This window comes from Bos grunniens, chromosome 26 (genome assembly GCF_055505025.1).
Source record: "Bos grunniens cultivar Pamir isolate PY7600 chromosome 26, Bosgru_T2T1.0, whole genome shotgun sequence".
NCBI classification, from domain to species: Eukaryota; Metazoa; Chordata; class Mammalia; order Artiodactyla; family Bovidae; genus Bos; species Bos grunniens.
In genome coordinates this window covers 41,926,695-41,946,114 of record NC_141190.1, presented here as the reverse complement: position 1 = coordinate 41,946,114, position 19,420 = coordinate 41,926,695, and the positions used below count along the sequence as shown (strand labels likewise).

Below are 19,420 nucleotides of genomic sequence, written 5' to 3'. Positions count from 1 at the left end.
GATTCTGAGGGTTACTTAGAGAAATCGTTCTCAGGGGAATACCCTTCTGGGGTCATTCACACAACCGTAATCCCCCGGAGGGTGCAATGGGCTGGAAGGTTCCAGATGGCCTTATTCACAGGTCTGGCAATTGGAGCTGACAGTTGGATGACACCTCAGTTCTTCATGTGGCCTCTCAGCCTCCAGTAGGCTAGCCTGGACTGCTGCACAATTTGGTCCCAGGGCTCCCAGAGGACCAGGGTGGAGGCTGCAAGCCCCTGTGGTCCCAACTCCTGAACTCACACGATGTTACTTCGGTCACATTCTTTGGCCAAAGCAAGGCCCAGGGCCAACCCATATTCAGGAGGGTGAGAAAGAGACTCTGTCTCTCGATGAGTGGAGAAGCAAGGCCAAGAGGCACAGACACAGGGAGGTGGGGTTCACTGAGGACCTTCTTGTAATCTCAATGGTAAAGAACTGGCCTGCGATGCAGCCAACACAGGTTTGATCCCTGGGTCAGGATGATCCCCTGGAGAAGGAAATGGCAACTCACTCCAGTATTCTTGCCTGGAAAATCCCATGGACAGAGGAGGAGCCCGGCGGGCCACAGTCCATGGAGTTGCAAGAGTCAGACACAACTTAGCGACTAAACCATCACCATAGTAATTTACATCCTAAGACATTTTCTAAAATGTTTCATATTACCCTCAGAAAGGCAGTACCGATTGACACTGCCACCAGCCAGCGTCCTTTGGGAATATTTATTTTTAAACAAACTGGGGCAAGCACTTCTGGAAGAATGCACACAGTATGTGACAGCAGTGGAGGTTCCTGTCTCCTGAGTGGCCACGGTCATACCCTGGGGTGGTCACCCGGGGACACGACAGCACAGCCAGCATCCGTGCAGGGCGGTGAAGGGATGGTCATTCCCTTTGGGCAGAGCAGGGGCTGAGCTCTGTCTCTCCTCGTCTGTCTGTCTGTCACTCCTGCCCAAGCCCTTCCACTCTCCCCAGACCATCACAAAATGCTCTTAAGTGTTAAGCTTCCTTTCCAGTCTGCGCCACCCCAGTCTCCACCTCTGTGCCATATATCATTCAGAATGATCTTTCAAGGCACACGTTTCATTTGCAAATCCCTCTGATGTCCAGCCCATCACAGCTCCAGCCACTTCTGCCTGCTGCCCTGGCTCTGGCCACTTGGCCTTCTTCCTTGTCCTCCAATGAAGCTGGCTCCTCTGCCCATGTACTTGTCTGGACTGAATTTCCTGAGCCCCCAACTTTTCCTTTTTTAAAGAAACAGCTTCACTGAGATATAATTCATGTATCATACAATTCACCCATTGAAATGTCCAGCAATGATCTGTAGTATATTTACAGTTTAGCAACCATCACTATCAATTTCAGAACATTTTCATCATCTCAAACAGAAACCCTGTACCTTTTAGCTGTTACCCCTCTTCTCTCTCCAGCCTTGTCCTTCCTCCAGCTCTAAGCAACCACTACACTACTCTGTGTCTATTTTCCTGTTCTGGTATTTCACATGCAAGGAACCATATAGAGCTTTTTGCGTGTGTGGCTGGCTTCTTTCACTTAACATCATGTTGTCAAGGTTCATTCACCTTATAGCATGTATTAGTAGGTACTTCATTCCTATCTACAGCTGAACAATATTCCATTGAAGGCATCACCAACTCAGTGAACATGAATTTGAGCAAATCCAGGAGACAGCGAGGGACAGAGGAACCTGGCTAGATGCAATCCATGGGGTCGGAGAGTCAGACATGACTTAGCAACTGAACAACAATGGCTCTACTAAATTTGTTTATCTGTTTATCAGCTAATAGACATTTGGGTTTTTTTCATCTTTTGGCTACTATGAATAATGAACATTTTTAAAAGGTAGGAATACAGATGATTTTTTTTATTTTAAAATATTTTCCTGTGTTTTCCACAAAGAAAATACATTTATAAAAGAGGAAATATGATCAAACAGCAGGGATAAATGAAATGAAATGAATAATGAACACTTGTGCACAAGTTTCTGTGTGGACATATGTTTTCGTGTCTTTTGGGTATATACTTGGTGGGATTGCTGGATCATATGGCACCTCTATGTTTAATCATTTGAGGAACTGCCAGACTGTTTCCCAAAGTGGCTGCACCATTTCACATTCATTTTCATCATCATCATTTCACCACCAGCAGCAGCATATGAGGGTTCCGATTTTTCCACCCTAACCCATTTTAATTCCACTCCTACTCAAGTCTCAGCCCAGGTGTTACTTCCGTGTGGAGGGCTCTCGCTGGGCCGTGCACACCCTCCTGGGACCTAGGTCAGCTTCTTTGCTTTAAGCGTTCAAAGAAGTGGGCTTCCTCTCTCCAGGGCACTGAGGCATCAGTCAGTGCAAGGATTCCATCAACACCCATCTCTCCCCACACTGTGGGCTCCATGACGGTGGAGACTGTGTTGTTCCCTTTGAAGCCCTGACCCATGCCCGGTCCACAGTGGCCGCCCACGGGAACTCTTGGCATGAACGAATGAGTCAGGGTTGAAAGCACAAAAGGTACATGACTCATTCAGAGTCACCAAGTAGAGCCCTGGGAGCCTTTCATCCTATTCCACCCTGTCCAACATGGTAAAGTGTTAGTCGCTCATTCGTGTTTGATTCTTTGCAACCCTATGGACTATAGCCCGCCAAGTTCCTCTGTACATGGGATTATCTCAGCAAGAATACTGGAGTGGGTAGCCATTCCCTTCTCCAGGAGATCTTCCCCACCCAGGGAATGAACCCAGGTCTCCTGCGTTACAGGCAGATTCTCTACCATCTGAGCCACCAGGGAAGTCCAATATGGTAACCACCCGCCAAATATGGCCACTGAACACTTAAAATGTGGCCAGTGCCACTGAGAAATTAAGTTGTTGGTTTTATTTCACTTTGAATGAAATTTAAATAATTGTCAGTGCAGGTAAAACTGGGGTATCACTGGAACCTTCGACACAAGAGCTGAGTCCGGTTCCTGGACATCAGAAGCCTCCTCTCCCCCAACATGCTTCTCCCTGCCCCTGAGGAGGCGGCCCGCAGACCAGGCAAATGTTTGGGTTGGCCAAAGGGTGAGCCTCAGGCACGGCTGGCCACTGCCGCTCCCTCCTTCAGGACCTGGGGAGAGACCAAAATGCTCAGTGCTCTCAGGGGAGGGGGATCTCTAGAAACTGGAAGGACCCAATCCTGTTCCTTCTACTTGAACTTATGGCTATTTAAATTCAACTACATTAAGATGAAATAAACTTAACTCAATTTCTCGGTCACACTAGCCTCGTTTCAGTGTAGTGGCTACACGAGGCTAGTGGCTACCATGTAGGCCAGGGTGGATATAGGGCCTGTCCATCACTGCAGAAAGTTTTGTTGGACAGCCCTGCCCCAGAGGTTTCCCTGCAGAGGGTTCTCTCCTGTCTCCTCCAGGAGAGTCCGTCCTGCCTGCCTCCCAGGTCTCAAGGCCTCAGAGCTTGTGGGCCAGACTCCCACACATCCCAGGCCATCCCCTTGTGTGCACATGGGGCTGGGACTTCTCCCACCCAGTTCCTGGGGAGCCCACCCTTCCCCACCAGCAGCTCTACAGGCCCCAGCATGCCCCCTTCTCATCCCAAGCTTACAAGCAAAAATTTCCTCTCTCGTCTGATACGCTCGTCTCCAGGATGTAAAACTCTCAAAAGAAAAAAGAGGGAAAAAAGCCTCTGCTCTTTCTAATTCACTCGCATCCTGATGAGCTCATGGGAAAAGACAGTTCATTTCTTCCCCGGGTCCTCTTTTTCCTGGTCATAGGTACAGCCATTCACTTCCATGCTTCTCCTCTCATGGAATCAGAGGACTCAGTGAATGATTGTAACTGGGAAGGTCTACCAAGAGTACGTGTCTCGACTTTTTCATTTTGCATAATGGGAAACGCCCAGAGGAGGAAATTACTTGACCAATATCACGGAGCATCCATCTTGACCTAATAAATACTGTGCTGTGCTTAGTCGCTCAGTCGTGTCCGACTCTTTGCAACCGCATGGATTGCAGCCCGCCAGACTCCTCTGTCCATTGGGCTTCTCCAGGCAAGAATACTGGGGTGGGTTGCAGTAAATACTGAATGACTCCAAACATTAAGGAGGAACAGAGATAAATTGTATCAAGCTCCCTCTGTGTTGGGTGCTTTACCAATCACATCAACTTATTTAATACCACAGGTCTTATGGCCCAATTCAGATTAGACTCTGAGGTTCAAGAAGTTAGGTGACTTATCTAAAGCAACACAGCTAGTAAGGGGGCAGAGCTAGGACTCAAACCCTTGTCTTGCTACTTCAGGACCCAAAAGAGTTGCTATGCACAGAGTGAATCCTAGGCTATCTCTGTTGGGGGAAGGTTTGGGGAGGTGAGCCAGATGGTGGGTGACGGGATAAGAACATATAGAGAAGGTCATGGATGTGGCATTTAACATGTTATGTTGACCAACACTCGCGGTCACTGCTTTTGGCATTGTGACTATGGGTTTCTTAAATTCCAGTCTAAGAAGTTCTCACGTGTAAGATCATCTGAAGAATTTTTTGTCTCGATTGCTACTTCCCAGGTCCAGAGATTTTGTGATGTGAACACTGCTGATGTTTGCATGCCCAGAGCTTCACCTGGGATGTAAAAGGTTCCCTTTGAACCACTTAAGCAAGGAGAACCTGCAAGATGGGTTTTTAGGTTGCAAATTTCTGCCACTGAAACTCTGGTTCCCACTTTTGAGGCAGACCTCGCCCCCTAGTGGAAAGGGGTGGACTCTGCATCACAATAAATTGTCCACCCATAGAAGTGGAAGTGAAAGTCGCTCAGTCCGGTCTTGACTCTTTGCGACCCCATGGACTATACAACCCATGGAATTCCCCAGGCCAGAATACTGAAGATTCCGTTCTCCAGGGGATCTTCCCAATCCAGGGAAAAACCCAAGTCTCCCGCCCTGCAGGCAGATTCTTTACCAGCTGAGCCACAAGGGAAGCCCAAGAATACTGGATGGGGTAGCCTATCCCTTCTCAAGCGGATCTTCCTGACCCAGGAATCGAACCGGGGTCTCCTGAATTGCTAGTGGATTCTGTACCAGCTGAGCTACCATGCTCAACCCATAGGGGAGTGCCTCATTAATTTTCTCTATTTCACATTACAGGAAATTTAGTTTTAAAAATAAAATTGGCCAATGTGGTGAAATAGATTCACAGGTTTGTTGCTGTTGTTGAATTTTTTTCACTGGTGGAGGAAGACAGTTGGGTGTGTGGGGTTCAGTGGGGAACCCTGCTGGGGAACTGACATATTCAGATCAGAGTTGTTTCTGGGTGTGACCCCAGACCTCCTGCATCAAGACCTCCCAGCAGCCCAGGAGATAAAAATGCAGGTTCTTGCCAATGAATAGCCCTGTTGGGGTGAATATTAGGTGTTCAAGAAATACTTCAATGAAACACCTTAAAACTTCTGGGTCTTCCCAGGTGCTGCTAATGGTAAAGAACCTGCCTGCCAGTGCAGGAGACGTAAGAGACAAGGGTTCAGTCCTTGGGTTGGGAAGACCCCCTGGAGAGGGGCATGGTAACCCACTGCAGGATTCTTGCCTGGAGAATCCTATGGACAGAGGAGCCTGGTGGGTTATGGTCCATAGGGCCGCAAAGAGTTGGACACGACTGAAGCGACTTAGCACACAGCACTAAACTTTCACCTCTTCTCACTGGGCTGTGGAGGGAAGTGGAAACAGGTGGGCTCTCTGGCCAGACCTGAGGGGCCTCCCCCAGCTCTGCCAGTCCGAGGAAACTGGGATGCACAAATTTTGAACTCGCTGAGGCTCAGCTGCCATTCTCCCCGAGGTGGAAAATATACCTACCTTACGGGGAGTTGGGAGGATTCAGGGAGGGTGTCGAGTGTAGCATCTTTGTAATTTTATTTATTGGCTGTTCTGGGTCTTCACTGCTGCATAGGCTTTTCTGTAGTTGTGATGTATGAGCTTCTCATTGTGAAAGCTTCTCTTACTGGGCCCGAGGGCTCAGTAGCTGTGGCTCCGGGACTCTAGATTAAGGCTCAGTAGTTCTGACAAGCGCCTAGTTGTTCCGCAGCATCTTCCCAGACCAGGGAACAAACCCGTGTCTCTGCTCTGGCAGGTAAATTATTTACCGCTGAGCCACCAGGGAAGCCCAAGTGTAGCTTCTTCGAACCAGAACTGTCACTCTGGGCCTGACCCTCCCCACCCCATATGGAAATGACATCATCCCCTGTCCCTGACGCCCTAGGTCCGTTTTGAGTGTCTCCAACTGCTGTTCCTGGAGGCAAAGGATAAAGCATCAGCCCTTTAGACCCTTCCCCATCCTTTGCGAGGATATCTTTCTCCCACATCCCTGGCTGTTGGAGTCTCACAGTTCAACTAGTCACCCTACAGGGGCCTTTTTGGGAACTGACGTTCTGCAAGTTATTCCCAGTCCTGCGCACTCTGGGAAAACTGACATTGCGTATTCCAAACAGCTGAGCCAGGACAGGGGTTTCCCTCAGCAAGTGGGCAATCGTTCATGTCTCAGCAGCACTTCCTCACAGCGTCTTCCCTCTTGGACATCTGCAGACTTGCTTTTCAGAAGCTTTTAGTTCTTATCTTCCCTGTTACCCCCTGGACCATGGTAAAAATGCCACCAGGCTGCTCTGTCTCCAGACCCAGTGATGTCGATCCCCATCCCCTCGTCTGCCTGGGAGGCTGCTCCAGCGGGAGCTGTTACATGCAGGAGTGGCTGCAGGGCTTACAGCACCTGGAGAGATGGGAGACGGAGGGGCTGCCTTATCCCCCTTTTATAGACAAGGAAGCACCATTCAGAGACAGGAAGTGACAAGCGACTTTTCTGACTTGGCACAATTATTTTGGAGGCAAGGCAAATTTATCGTTGTTTCTTCTCCCAAGGCTGTGCTTCTCTGTGAAAAAAAAAACAACAACCCATCCTATTTAAGAACCATCAGGTTCTAAGGAAGAACTCATTGCATAATCCCATTTTGAATGGGAAGAAAACTCTAAGTACATCAAAAATAATTCAGGAAGGTCACCTGCCAAATGTCTGAATGATGGGAGTCCCACTGGATTTTATTCTTTGAATTTTCTCATTTTTTTCAGACAAGCCTATATTATTATACAGAAGTAGCATTTCAGGTATAAAAAGGAAATGATCTTGCTTATTTGAAAATAAACTGCAGCTCCCTATGAAGACTCAGATGTCTCTTAAACATAACATTGAACAAAAGGATGCAGGCATGTAAGAGGGCACGCTGCACAATCTGGTTCATTAAATATTCAAACTAAACAGCCGACATAATGAATGTGAGAGTTGGGATGGTGTTTACCTTCGAGGACCAGCAGTGCCTGGGAAAGGGTTCAAGTTGGGGGGGGGCACCTGGGGTGCTGATCGTGCTCTGGTTTTGATCAGGTGGCTGGGATGGGGGTGTGTTCACCTGCGGTGATTCATCAACCTACATCATAGCTTTTTAGCATTGGTTTTGAGTTTTTATGATAATTCACCAAGTTCCTATTTGAAAGATGGTATATTTTGACACAAGGAGACTGCCTCACTTGCCTGGCCTTGTCCCAGCCCTGCAGGGGTGGGAGGAATAATTGAAGCCATGTTTTCCAACAGGCTACCCCACTGGGTCACACCTATCAGTTTATCAAAACACTTCATATCAGGGACAGTCTGAAAAGCATAAAGTATTCCAGGGTTTTCAAACAGAATAAATATAATAGAGAGAACAGATTACACAGATGAAGGAAGACCTCTGAAGGCAAACAGAGGAGAATGAGGCAACCTGGAGACCAGCAGGAAATCTTCACTGCCCTGGGGCTGGAGGGATACACAGGTGGTGTCCCCAGAAGCAGAGCAAGGCTATCTGATGGTCCTGAAACCACAGCAGGAGTCTGCCAGGTAGGTACTGGGATGACAGCGTGAGCTGGAGCCATAGACGAGACACAGCTCCTGCTGGAAAATGCTGTCCACAGCCCAGAGGGTGAGAAATCCCCAAGTTTCTCCCAGTCTCCTATTCTCCAAACTCCCAACACCAGTTCCTGTTGGCTGGACCTGGCCAGATGCAAGCGGGGGAACAGGCCTGCAGGACAGACCCATCTCCCAGTTCCTTTGTCCAAGTCTTCCACTAGGCCCCTTCTCACACTCCCACCAACCTCTCTCCCTGCCAGATCACTCTGCCCAGGGCATCGCTCCTCTGCTGGGAAGGGGGCTCCTTTAGCCCATCTGCTTCTAAGGTGATCATTAGACTAAGTTTTGTCTACCACCTTGTTGTCCATACAGCATCAGCAATGCTCCATCACGTTCCCAAAGACACCGGATAACACTCTGTGATGGACACACTCTAAAGTGATCCCTTGTATAAGCCTCTCCCCTTGAGTATAGGTACAACACGTGACTCTCTTGTAGCCCAGAGAACATGGTCAAGGTGATGGGTCATCACCAAGATAACCTTAGATTATGCAAGGCTCTGTCTTAGCAGACCACAGTGAGAGAAACTCTCCTGCTGGCCTTGAAGGACAAACAGCCATGCTCTGAAATGTCTCTAGAGAGCCCCATGTGGCAGGGAAGTGCAGGAGGATTCTAGAACCTGGGTGGCTTCTTCCCAATAACCAGTAAGCAGTCAGGCCCTCAGTCATACAGCTGCGAGGAAATGAATCTGCCAGCAACCTCACGAGCTTGCACATGGCTTCTCCCCACTCATGTCTTCAGATGAGAACACAGCCCAGCCACCACTGGATTGTAGACCTGACCCTGAGCAGGTGATGCAGCAAAGCTACCTGGACTATTGAGTCACCACAACTGTATAATAATAAATACACTCTGTTTTATGCCACTAAACTTGTGGTGCTTGACTACACTGAGATAGAAAACTAATCCACAGAGTGAGAAGAGAAACTCTCTTCCCTTGTTTTCTCCAAACCACAGAGTTCCATTTAAAAAGGTGGGACAGTCAATAAGTCACTCCATACCTTATAATTACTGTTGTCCCTTCCTACCTCTTCTTCTGCCATGGTCAATGGTCAGGTATGTTGTTCTGTGTAGCAGGCAGAGAATGCGTCACGAAAGGGGAATCCCTGCAGCTCCCCACTGGACTATGTTGTTGCTGCTGGTGCTCCCTTCAGAGTGCTCCTGAATGTAATCAAGTTAGAGCTGAACTCAGGGAGCTTTGGGGTCAGTGATGGCAACAGACTCATGGCTCTGGTACTTTCCATCCTCAAACAACACAAATGGGAGTGCTATAGTTTGAACATGTCTCCCCAGAATTCACGTGTTGAATGCTAACCTCCCAAGGTAATCTCATTAGGAAATGGGGCCTTTGGGAGGTGAATAGGTCTGGAGGGCAAGGCCCTCCCTATGGGATTAGTGCTCTCATTAAAAGAGGCCCCAGAGTGCTCCCTACCCCCTCCACCATGTGAGGACATGGGGAGAAGACAGCCGTCTACGAATCAGAAAGCAAGTTCTCACCAGACAGCACGTGGAATCTGCAGGCATCTTGACCTTGGACTTCCAGCCTCCAGACTGTGAGTAATCCAGTTCTGTTGTTTATAAGCCCCCCGCCCCCACAGTCTGCGGTGGTTTGTTATAGCAGCCCAACAGACCAAGACAGCGAACAAAAGGGCTAATGCGACCACTGCTAACAAGGAGAGTCAGCTGAGTATTTGAGCAGTCCCTTTCATGTTATTTTATTTCTTCTTATGTGGACCAGTGGAAGAAATTCTTCTGAAAACTGTTATGATAATGAGAAGACAAATGAAAAACTTGCATAGATAGGGATGCCCACAGTCTGGATTTTCAAGGCCTAAAAGATAAAACAAAGCAAATGAAACTTTTAGGATAAATGCAATCACCCTCTAGAAGGGTTGAAAAGAGGAAGGCCTAGCAACTGTGTAAGGTGCTTGCTTCTCAACTCTGGCTGCACACCAAGAATCATGTAGGGAAGGTTTTTAAAACAAACCTGAAAAAATTAAGTCTAACTTGAACACAAGAGAGTGCACCAAACTTAAGGATACATCTTAATGGATTTTCCCAGGTGAGCACTCCTATGTGGTCACCATCCTGATCATAATAAAGACCATTTCAGTTACTTCTGAAATCTCTCTCATATTCCCTCCTGGTCAACATTCCAGCTTCCCCTGCTCCCGCCTCCACAGTTCCGTTCAGTCACTCAGTCGTATCTGACTCTTTGCGACCCCATGGACTGTGGCACGCTAGGCTTCCCTGTCCCTCACCAACTCCCGGAGCTTGCTCAAACTCATGTCTATCGAGTCGGTGATGCCACCCAACCATCTCATCCTCTGTCGTCCCCTTCTCCTCCTGCCTCCCACCTGCACAAGGAAATTGCTATTCTGATTTCTAACATCATAGAGAATAACTTGAGAAGCTTTGAAAAATACTAATACTTGGGCCCCCCCCACAACCCCCACAGGATATCTGTTCAAGTCTGGGAGGCACTCAGACCTGGGAACTTTGCAAAGGACCAGGTGATTCTGATTGCAGCCAGGACTGGTGTGCACACACACACCTATTCCCTGAAGGGCAGTGAGGGCTTGGATTCACAGCCTCCCAGCACTGCAGACAGGCTCTCCGGCAGGTTCTGGATTGCAGTCATCAGGAGCAAAGCCAGGTACTGAATCCACCTGGATGCCAGGGCAGCCCACTGAGGCAGATGACCTCAGTTCTTCTCGGATGAGCAACAGGCAGGTGGGCTGGGCTGTGGATTTCGCTGGAAGTGATAGGTGATGTCCAGGCAAGAGTGGAGGTGCTGGCAGCAAATACCCTCCACCAAACATCCTGCTTCCCCCTAAAAGTACCCTTCCATATTTATAAAAAGAACCTGCGTGCATATGTGCTCAGCCACTTCAGTCATGTCTGACTCTTTTTGACCCTATGGACTGTAGCCCACCAGGCTCCTCTGTCCATGGGGTTCTCCAAGCAAGAATACTGGAGTGGGTTGCTATGCTCTCCTCCAGGGGATCTTCCCGATCCAGGGATTGAACACATGCCTCCTGTATCTCCTGTACTGCAGGATTCTTTACTGCGGAGCCACTAGGGAAGCTGGAGAAAGGACCTGGTGTGACCCAAGTCAAGCAGTCTGGTTTGACTTAAGAGTTTTCAGTATGCCCAGATTTCATTCTAGGAGGTTTCTCTTTAGTGTAATTTGAAGCTGTGATAATCCTTTAAAAACCTAACAAACTTCTCCCGTAGAGCACTGGAGATGTAAAGCCAGTGATCCCAAAAAAGGTGCGGAGAGAAAGAGCAAAAAAAAGAAATCAAAGAGAAAAGACGAGCACGCACGTGGCTTTTGCAGGATGGCTCGGCCAGCCCGAACTTCTGCGTGATCTGGTTCGTCCTGAACTCTTGCCACTTGCCGTCCACCGTGGTCTGGGCTCTGATCTCGTATGTCACCAGGCGCTCGGCTCTTAGGCTGATGGGAGTGTTCTCATAGACCGTGGAGGCACATTCCAAGTCAGTGTGCCTTATTCTCTGCAAGAAGGGGGACCCGCCTTAGGTGGGACTGAAACCAGGGACCCAGAGTCAGCGAAACCTGGTTCCTGGCAAGCCCTCCTGTCTGATGTGTGCAGGGAGCAAGCACTTCCCCATGGCCCCATTTCCCGAGCACACTTGCTGCTGAGTCAGTTGGCATTTGAACCCTCACCGTGAGTAACGGCCGATGGACTGGGGTTTGGACAATTCAGGAAAATGCCAGGAAGTCAATCTGTATTGAATTGGAAGGTCTTCACATGGCTTTGCCAGAATTTAGAAACTGACATAGTATTCATATGAGCTCTTCGACTACTGTTAAATAATTCATCTCTTCCATCCAGTAAAATCCATCATGTACGGAAATGCCTGAGTCACTGAAGACCAAGGACTGGCCCAAGGAAGAGAGGTGACCCACTCAAGGACACATAAAGAGGTGTGGCTAAGCTGGAAGAAAACCCAGGTTTCTCATTCATGTATCCATTCATGATCCAAATGTACCACCCCTACCTTCTTGATACTGTGATTGGCAGTGGTAATAGATATGATAGGACCTCCCTGGTGGGCCAGTGGTTAAGAATCTGCCTGCCAATGAAGGGGACAAGGGTTTGATTCCTGGTCTGGGACAATCCCTCATGCCATGGGGCAACTAAGCCCATGTGCCACCACTACTGAAGCCTAGAACCCGTGCTCAGCAACCACAGAAGCCAACGCACTTTGCAAAGAGGAGCCCGCACACTGCAACCAGAGAAAGCTCTCTCACAGCAATGAAGACTCAGTGCAGCTGAGAATAAATAAATTTTAAAGAGATATGGTAGTATTAAAGATACGGTTTCTCAAGGAGCTTAAAGTTTACGAGACTTCTAATCCAATCCCAAGTGGAGCATAAGGATCCACCATCAGAGTTGTCACCATCATCATGGGGCCTGTTCCAAGGTTTTTGCACAATTTAACACATTTAATACTCACAACAACCGAGGGAGGTAGGTTGTATTACCTTCTCTATCTTAAAGTTCTGGAGAGTGGACCTTAGGAGGTTCCTGAGCTCACCAAGATCATGCAGCTCACCAGGCAGTTTGAATTCAGTCTCTACTCTGAAAACCAGCTCTCCTGCCTCTCCTCAAAGTCCAGCAGGAGCTTGGAAGTGAAGGCCTTCACCCTCGTGCCTCCTCCAGGGTCCTGTCCACAGCTCTGCTTTGCCACCCTAAACAAGACCATTCCCTCTGTCTTTACAAGCACTACGCGCTACCTCCATGAAAGAAGGGCCACCTGTAAGGCATCACCCAGCATGTACAAGTTGAAAGCAAGTTGAAAGATTTTCCTGGCAGTCCAGTGGTTAAGACTTCGCCTTCCAATGCAGGGGATAGGGGTTCAATTCCTGGTTGGGGAGCTAAGATCCCGCATGCCTCATGGCCAAAAAACCAAAGCAGAAGCAATACTGTAACAAATTTAATAAAGACTTTTAAAATGGTCCATATAAAAAATCCTTAAAATAAAAAAAGAAAGAAAATGAATTGAGCCCCAGATGTGGTTTCAGAGGACTAGCATTTAACCCTGGCCTTAGCAGTGGAAGCCATACAAACGTGAAGACATTCAGTTTTGAGATCCTTATCCGTTAAATGGGCTAATAGCAGCAACCTCACCACGTTGTTGCAAAAATCAAATGACGTCAAATCTATCAGCCTGATTAACACCAGGCCTACAACACATTCCAAATGAATTAGCAATTCATGTTTAATCAATTATTATTAATTCAATATGAATTGACTGAATCTCAAAGGCTGTTTCAGAGACATGCCTCTCAACACCAGGCCTACAACACATTCCAAATGAATTAGCAATTCATGTTTAATCAATTATTATTAATTCAATATGAATTGACTGAATCTCAAAGGCTGTTTCAGAGACATACCTCTCTTAACACCAGGCCTACAACACATTCCAAATGAATTAGCAATTCATGTTTAATCAATTATTCAATATGAATCAACTGAATCTCAAAGGCTGTTTCAGAGACATACCTCTGCTCTGCTGTCTTTCTTACCTGCATATGAAAACTATAGGAGGTAGTGTCATGCTTGATTCCTTTTATCTCAAAGAAGAATCCATATAAGGTAATCACTTTTGAATGTGTTGTATACTCCTAAATGAGGAAAGGTAAGCAACAAAGTGACAGGAAAAAAAAAAATCTCCAGTATTCAAAGGGAAGAGGACATAGCAAAACCAATTTTAGATGAGAAAGACTAAAGGGACTGATTTGTGATGTAAAACACGGCAACAATTTTAGTCTAGGAAGGAGAAGAAAGGACAAACTGTAGTGACTTTACAAAGCTCTACAGGTTGGCACTCAGGGGCTATACTTTTCACTCTACATGCCCCTTAGTGGGGAGAAGAAGGAGTTAAGCACGTTCTTGGATGACCCTCAGTCTGCAGACCTTTAAAACAGAGTGTTTTGCTACAATTCAGTGGGCCTAAGAGACCCTCCATGCCCACAGCATTACAGGGTGTCCTGGCCACTGCTGTCTGCAGTCTGTCCACTTGGACAGATCTCTGCAAGCAAGGGGCTGGACCCAGCCCTTCCAGGCTTGACCCAGGGGCAGTATCTGATGATAGATTCAGGACCCCAAACCCCTAAAATATGAACTCTTTTGAGGTCACTTCTTAGTGGCTTTAGTGAAGAGGGAGGGTTGCAGTCATTTCCTGGAGAGCCACGCCTATCCAGGGAGCCCGAGACAGTGCAGCTGCTGGCCCCTTGGGCTCCTCCGGCTGTTGAGCCCCCGGGTGCTCTGCAGCCGAGCTCACGACTCACAGCTGGTTCGAGTCTGGGCTCCAACAAAATAGCTGCCCAGATTAGCCACCTTGGCAACCTTAACCATGGGCTTGGAGTGGAATCTCTTCTTGAGCGGTTGGCAGCTCACCATATTTGTGGTGAAGAGGATGACCAACTCATCCCAGGTTGCCCAGGTCTTTCCTGACTTTAGAACAGAAAGTTCCACATCCCCAGGGAAATGACTCCAATCCTGAAAACTGAGACAGCTGGTCAACCTCATGGGGTGCTGTAGCTGTGTATATCAAGTTACTGAATGGCCTATCCCAGGGCCCTGTCTTGTGAATTTTACCCCTGAGCAGATGGTGAGTGTTCAAGAGCGACACCTACAAGTTCCTTTTCTGCCTTGGCCATCTTGCCACAGGTAATAATTGACCACGGTCATTGTACAAAGGTCTCTAACCAAGCACGAGGTGGGATGGTCCTTCCCCTTGCTCAGTCTGGTGGTCAGTACCTGGTTAAAAAGCAGCCCGAATCTCACCGCCTGGGTGCTTAGGTCTTTCACGTGGGCCATGTCGCCCCCATTCTCCAGCTGAAAGGAAAACACACACCACTTACCAGCAACCTGATTCCCCAACAACATCTTCACTGCATCGATCCCAACATCCCTCACTGTGTTCAAAAGAGTTCTGTCTCTGGAGCCTACATTCACCCATGAATCCAGTCCACAGTACTTACTGAAAACCTGCTAGTCGGGTACCCTGCTCAAGGATTTCCCAGGATGCAAAGATGAGGACACGAAAAATGCCCCAGCATTTTTTTCTTAGCTGAGAAATAAAATGTGTTCATTGGGAGCCCAATCACAAGGCAGAGCATATTCTTGGCTACAAACTCAAGACCAGGTATGGCCCCACGTGGCAGGCTCCACGTGATGACTGGGGTCAGGAGGGAGCACATTTCAGGAGGATGACATTGGTGGTAGAGGGCAAAGGGAAGGAGGTGTGTGGGCCAGAGGATATGAAGAGGGAGGTGGGGGACTCCCTGAAGTGTCCAGCTCCAGCTCCGAGACTGTCCCCCCTCTCTCTGTCACCCCTCTCCTTCTCTGCTCCATCAGAGCACAGTTCTGAGTTACACCCCAGAAGAGCACAGTTCCGTGGAGACCTTATCTGCTGTGCGGGGGCCATTGAGCCCTGTGGTTTGCACATTACAATACGTGTTTGTTGAGCTGAATTGAATTTTAACTAGTGACTCATAAACCTTCAGAACTCAAACACTGCCCCATTTCATCTCTGAAAATGCACGATTGGAAGCACATAAGAAGCACAATAGTTTGCACGGACAATTCACAAAGGGGGAAACACCACATGGAAAAATATTCATATTTACTAGTAATAAAAGGGGTGCCTATTAAAAAATGAGATGCCATTGTTCACTTCACAATTGACGCAAGTGATGGAAAAGGAAAATGCTCTGTGTTACTGAGCTCAAAGGAAGGCACCTCATTTATCACTGGGGAAGGAGTAATTTGGTCCCAAGTTTGCTAATATATATCAAGAACAAAAGTGCACACTCCTTTTGGAGCCAGTATTTTTTACTCTTCAAATTATCCTATAAGAAAATAATTCTCAGTCAAAATAAACCATCATGTGCAAATGCATTCACCATACAGTCTATTTATAATAGTTAACAATCAGAAACACCATGACTTCTCTACAATAAAGAAGAAGCCAAGTAGCACTGGCCAGTCACCAAGTGGTAGGGTTAGGGTTAGGTTTTGTAGCACATCCTTTTGGTGAGTTTGCAGCCATTAAAAATGGTGATAAAAGAACATTTCATTACGCATTTCTTTTTTAAGACTGGAAGGTCATATGCAATGAGATGTTAGCAGTAGTTGTTTTGGGTGATGGGTCTGAGGGTATGCGTTTGCTTTCTTTCAATTTCTCTGCATTTTGAAAATGTCCAATAATAAGTACATGACATTTGCTTTGGTGAGGGGACTCAGTGTGGAGGGCCATGTGGCCAATGGTCTCTGACTCTTCAGGTCAACAGGGCTGATGCTCTAAACACCTGGGCTCCAAGGCGGGGCCACCTCCCTCCTCCCCTCCAGGCTTGGCTCTGTCCACTTCCCCTGGGGAAGGATCCAGATACTTCCCAACCTCAGAAGCCCAGAGGTTTCAAATGCAAAACACATCCCCAGAAAAAAGCAAAGGCAATAAATTTTGCTAACTGTTTCCTTGTTGAGTTGGCGACTTACCGCGTGGTAGTGGTTGGCTGTAACCCGGACCAGCCAGGATTCAGGGAAGAAGTTTATGTGCCTAAGCTCTTCCAGATCCTTGCCTGGGAAGATGCACAAAGGGAACATTCTTATGGATTTATTCCTCACAGAACTGCAAAAGTCTTGCTTACAGAGGAGAAGAGGAGGAAGTCAGGAGCTGAGAATGGGAGAGCATTCCTATCCCATCCTTAGACATGCGGGACCCAAGTGGGACATTCCAAGGCACTTTCTCCCAAAGTGTCCACAGCCAGCCTCCCCCATGCCCCGCCCACAATCCTGCCCAGGAAGGAGGGTTGAGATCCTATAAACAAGTGTTTTTGGAGTGTCTAGAAGCCATTTGGACAAATCTAGCTGGGCTCCATCAACCATTTGTTGGGTTTAGAGCTACTCATTCAATCTGGATGACTAGAAATGGCTTTGAAAAAGTTCTCCAATGTCCTTTCAGATGCAAAAACCTCACTGAGTGGCCACCTGGGCTGCCCCAAACACACTCCCCAAGAGTGCCCTCTTTTTCCAAGTCACAGCTGCCTTGCCTTGGGCCCAGAGCATAAGGATGAGGAAACTCTAGCCCGGAGCACAGACCCACCGAGCAAGGGAATGACCCAGAGGGGCTGCCGCACTAAGAGGCCAGGCACTTGGTTAGTTGGCAACAACCCAGTCCTGGGTGCCGAGTGCACTTTCACAATCACTGGGTCTCTTCCATCCATCGTCATGTTTCACAGAAACTCTGATTATCCCCGTTTTACAGACAAGGAAACTGAGGCTGGGTGGCTAAATGACTTTCCCCAAATCACACACTTTGGAAGTGATAGAGCCAGATCTCGATCTCGGCTGACTCTTTTGGAAATGGCTGGTGGGCTTCTCTGGGAGTGCTGAGGGGCGGGGCAGCCAACAGCCTCCCCTGGACGCCCTCCCACGGGCAGGACTTACCTTTGGTGATGCTGTGCAGACGCAGGCAAAGGAAGAGCGGGATCAAGTTCTGTCCCACATCACGGTCCAGAAAGGCACAGTTCTTGGGGAAGCTTAGCAGAGGTGCAAAGAGGATAAAAGGCTTTCAGAACCCTCCTTTCTGGAATAGGCTGGGGCTCATGAAAGTCACATCAGGGGCTAAGTGAGTCCACCCACCAGAGGTAGATGGTGCCTGGTTCTCTCTTGGATGGATGGGGAGTGTGGAAGCAGAGGGCAGCTGCCACTGAGGTTTTTACGAGACAAAAGGCTATATATCCCTGTGTGTACCACGTAGTGGGTGCTTGACAAATACTTATTAAGTGATGATGGAACACATGGGACTGTACAGGGTTTCAAAATACATTTTCTCACTTGAGTCTCACAAGCTTCTCAAGGGGGCAGACAGGACTAATACCATCGGCTCCATTTTACAGAGGAAAAAACGATGACTCAGCCAGGACTTGAACCTGTAGCTGCTGATTCTTCCTGCACACATGCTGCCCTTTGAGTAACTGGCCAAAGGGCAGCTGAGGCATTTCAAGAGCACTTTCTGGGACTTCCCTGGTGTTTCAGTGGTAAAGCAGCCGCCTGTCAATGCGGGAGACACCAGAGACACGGGTTCTGTCCCTGATTCTGGAGGATCTCACGTGCCATGAAGCAACTAAGCCCATGTGCCACAAATGTCGAGCTGCTCTAGAGCCCAGGAGCCACAACTACTGGAGCCCAAATGCCCTAGATCCCGTGCTCTGCAACGAGAAACCACTTCAGTGAGAAGCCCCCAATTGAAAAGCCCATGCAGCAACAAAGACCCAGCACAGTCAAAACTAAATAAAACTGTTTTTAAAGAAGCACTTTCTGGTAGAATTAAAAGGCAAGGTCAGATGAGTGGGTAACTCATTTTAGCAGCTGGTTCCGGGATCAGCTCTGCAACACTGTTAATACTAAACTCGGTTAATTTCCACACGTGGCTGACGTCAGGGCCGGGCTGAGATCACACTCACCTTGAGAAGACACGTACACACATCCACTCCTGTTTTGAAACAACTTGCTTTGTAAAATAGTCACTTTTGACCAGTGGGGACAACAAGGGATAATTTTCCAAGTCCCTTTGGAAACGTAGCCATTCCCTCAAGTCAGTTCCTGTATGAGACCAGCCAAGGGCACTTTTAGGATATTTTTCCATGAATCAGGAGTGGTGTCCAAATCACACCCTGTCCCAGCCAGACTGAACGCTCCATTGGCTCTGTGTCCTGCCTCTGCTGGGGGTGCCTACTGCCCTGCCTGGGGACCATTTGTTTTCACAAGATCTGAGAATTCCTGGGGCTCTCCAACTCCTCTTCATGGCAGTGGTCCCAGGAGAGAAGATCAGGGATGCTGAGGCATCGGGAGAGGGGATGGAGCACGAGGACGAGTGAGCAAATGCAAATTCAATGACTATTTATTAGAATCCACTGGGGACCTGGGCTTCCCCGGTGGTGCTAGTGGTAAAGAACCTGCCCACCAATGCAGGGGACATAAGGGACATAGGGTTCGATCCCTGGGTCAGGAAGATCCCCTGGAGGAGGGCATGGCAACCCACTTCACGGTATTCTTGCCTGGAGAATCCCATGGACAGAGGAACCTGTCAAGCTACAGTCCATAGGGTTGCACAGAGCTGGACACAACTGAAGCAGCTTAGCAAGCAAGCACTGGGGACCTATCTCTGGAGTGGATGGACCAGGCATAAATAAAGGAAGGCTGATACTTCCAGGAGTGCAGGGCTATTGATCCTGGAACCAGCCCTCCATTACCCAGGGCAGTAAGAGCTGGGCTGGTGGGGGCCATGCCAGTACCCCGAGAAACATGGACCTCTTAGCTGGACCAAAAACTCTTGCTTGCCTCCTTTTTCTGATTTGAATGCCACTTCCTTCTCTGCCTCT

The 19,420-nt window shown here is 48.2% G+C and overlaps 1 protein-coding gene across 1 annotated transcript in view; it reads right to left on the bottom strand.

Annotated features, from left to right (window-relative positions):
* Positions 1 to 9,688: 9,688 nt before the first annotated feature.
* The window catches only part of BTBD16 (BTB domain containing 16), a 59,258-nt gene continuing 49,526 nt past the window's right edge, over positions 9,689 to 19,420 (bottom strand). The window contains exons 13-18 of the mRNA XM_086378082.1: positions 17,484 to 17,575; positions 16,533 to 16,615; positions 14,793 to 14,870; positions 13,556 to 13,654; positions 11,326 to 11,514; positions 9,689 to 9,829 (exon numbers count right to left, since the gene is read on the bottom strand). Of these exons, the coding sequence (XP_086234208.1) occupies positions 9,761 to 9,829; positions 11,326 to 11,514; positions 13,556 to 13,654; positions 14,793 to 14,870; positions 16,533 to 16,615; positions 17,484 to 17,575 (610 nt within the window). The 3' untranslated portion in view covers positions 9,689 to 9,760. The remainder of the gene's footprint in view (positions 9,830 to 11,325; positions 11,515 to 13,555; positions 13,655 to 14,792; positions 14,871 to 16,532; positions 16,616 to 17,483; positions 17,576 to 19,420) is intronic.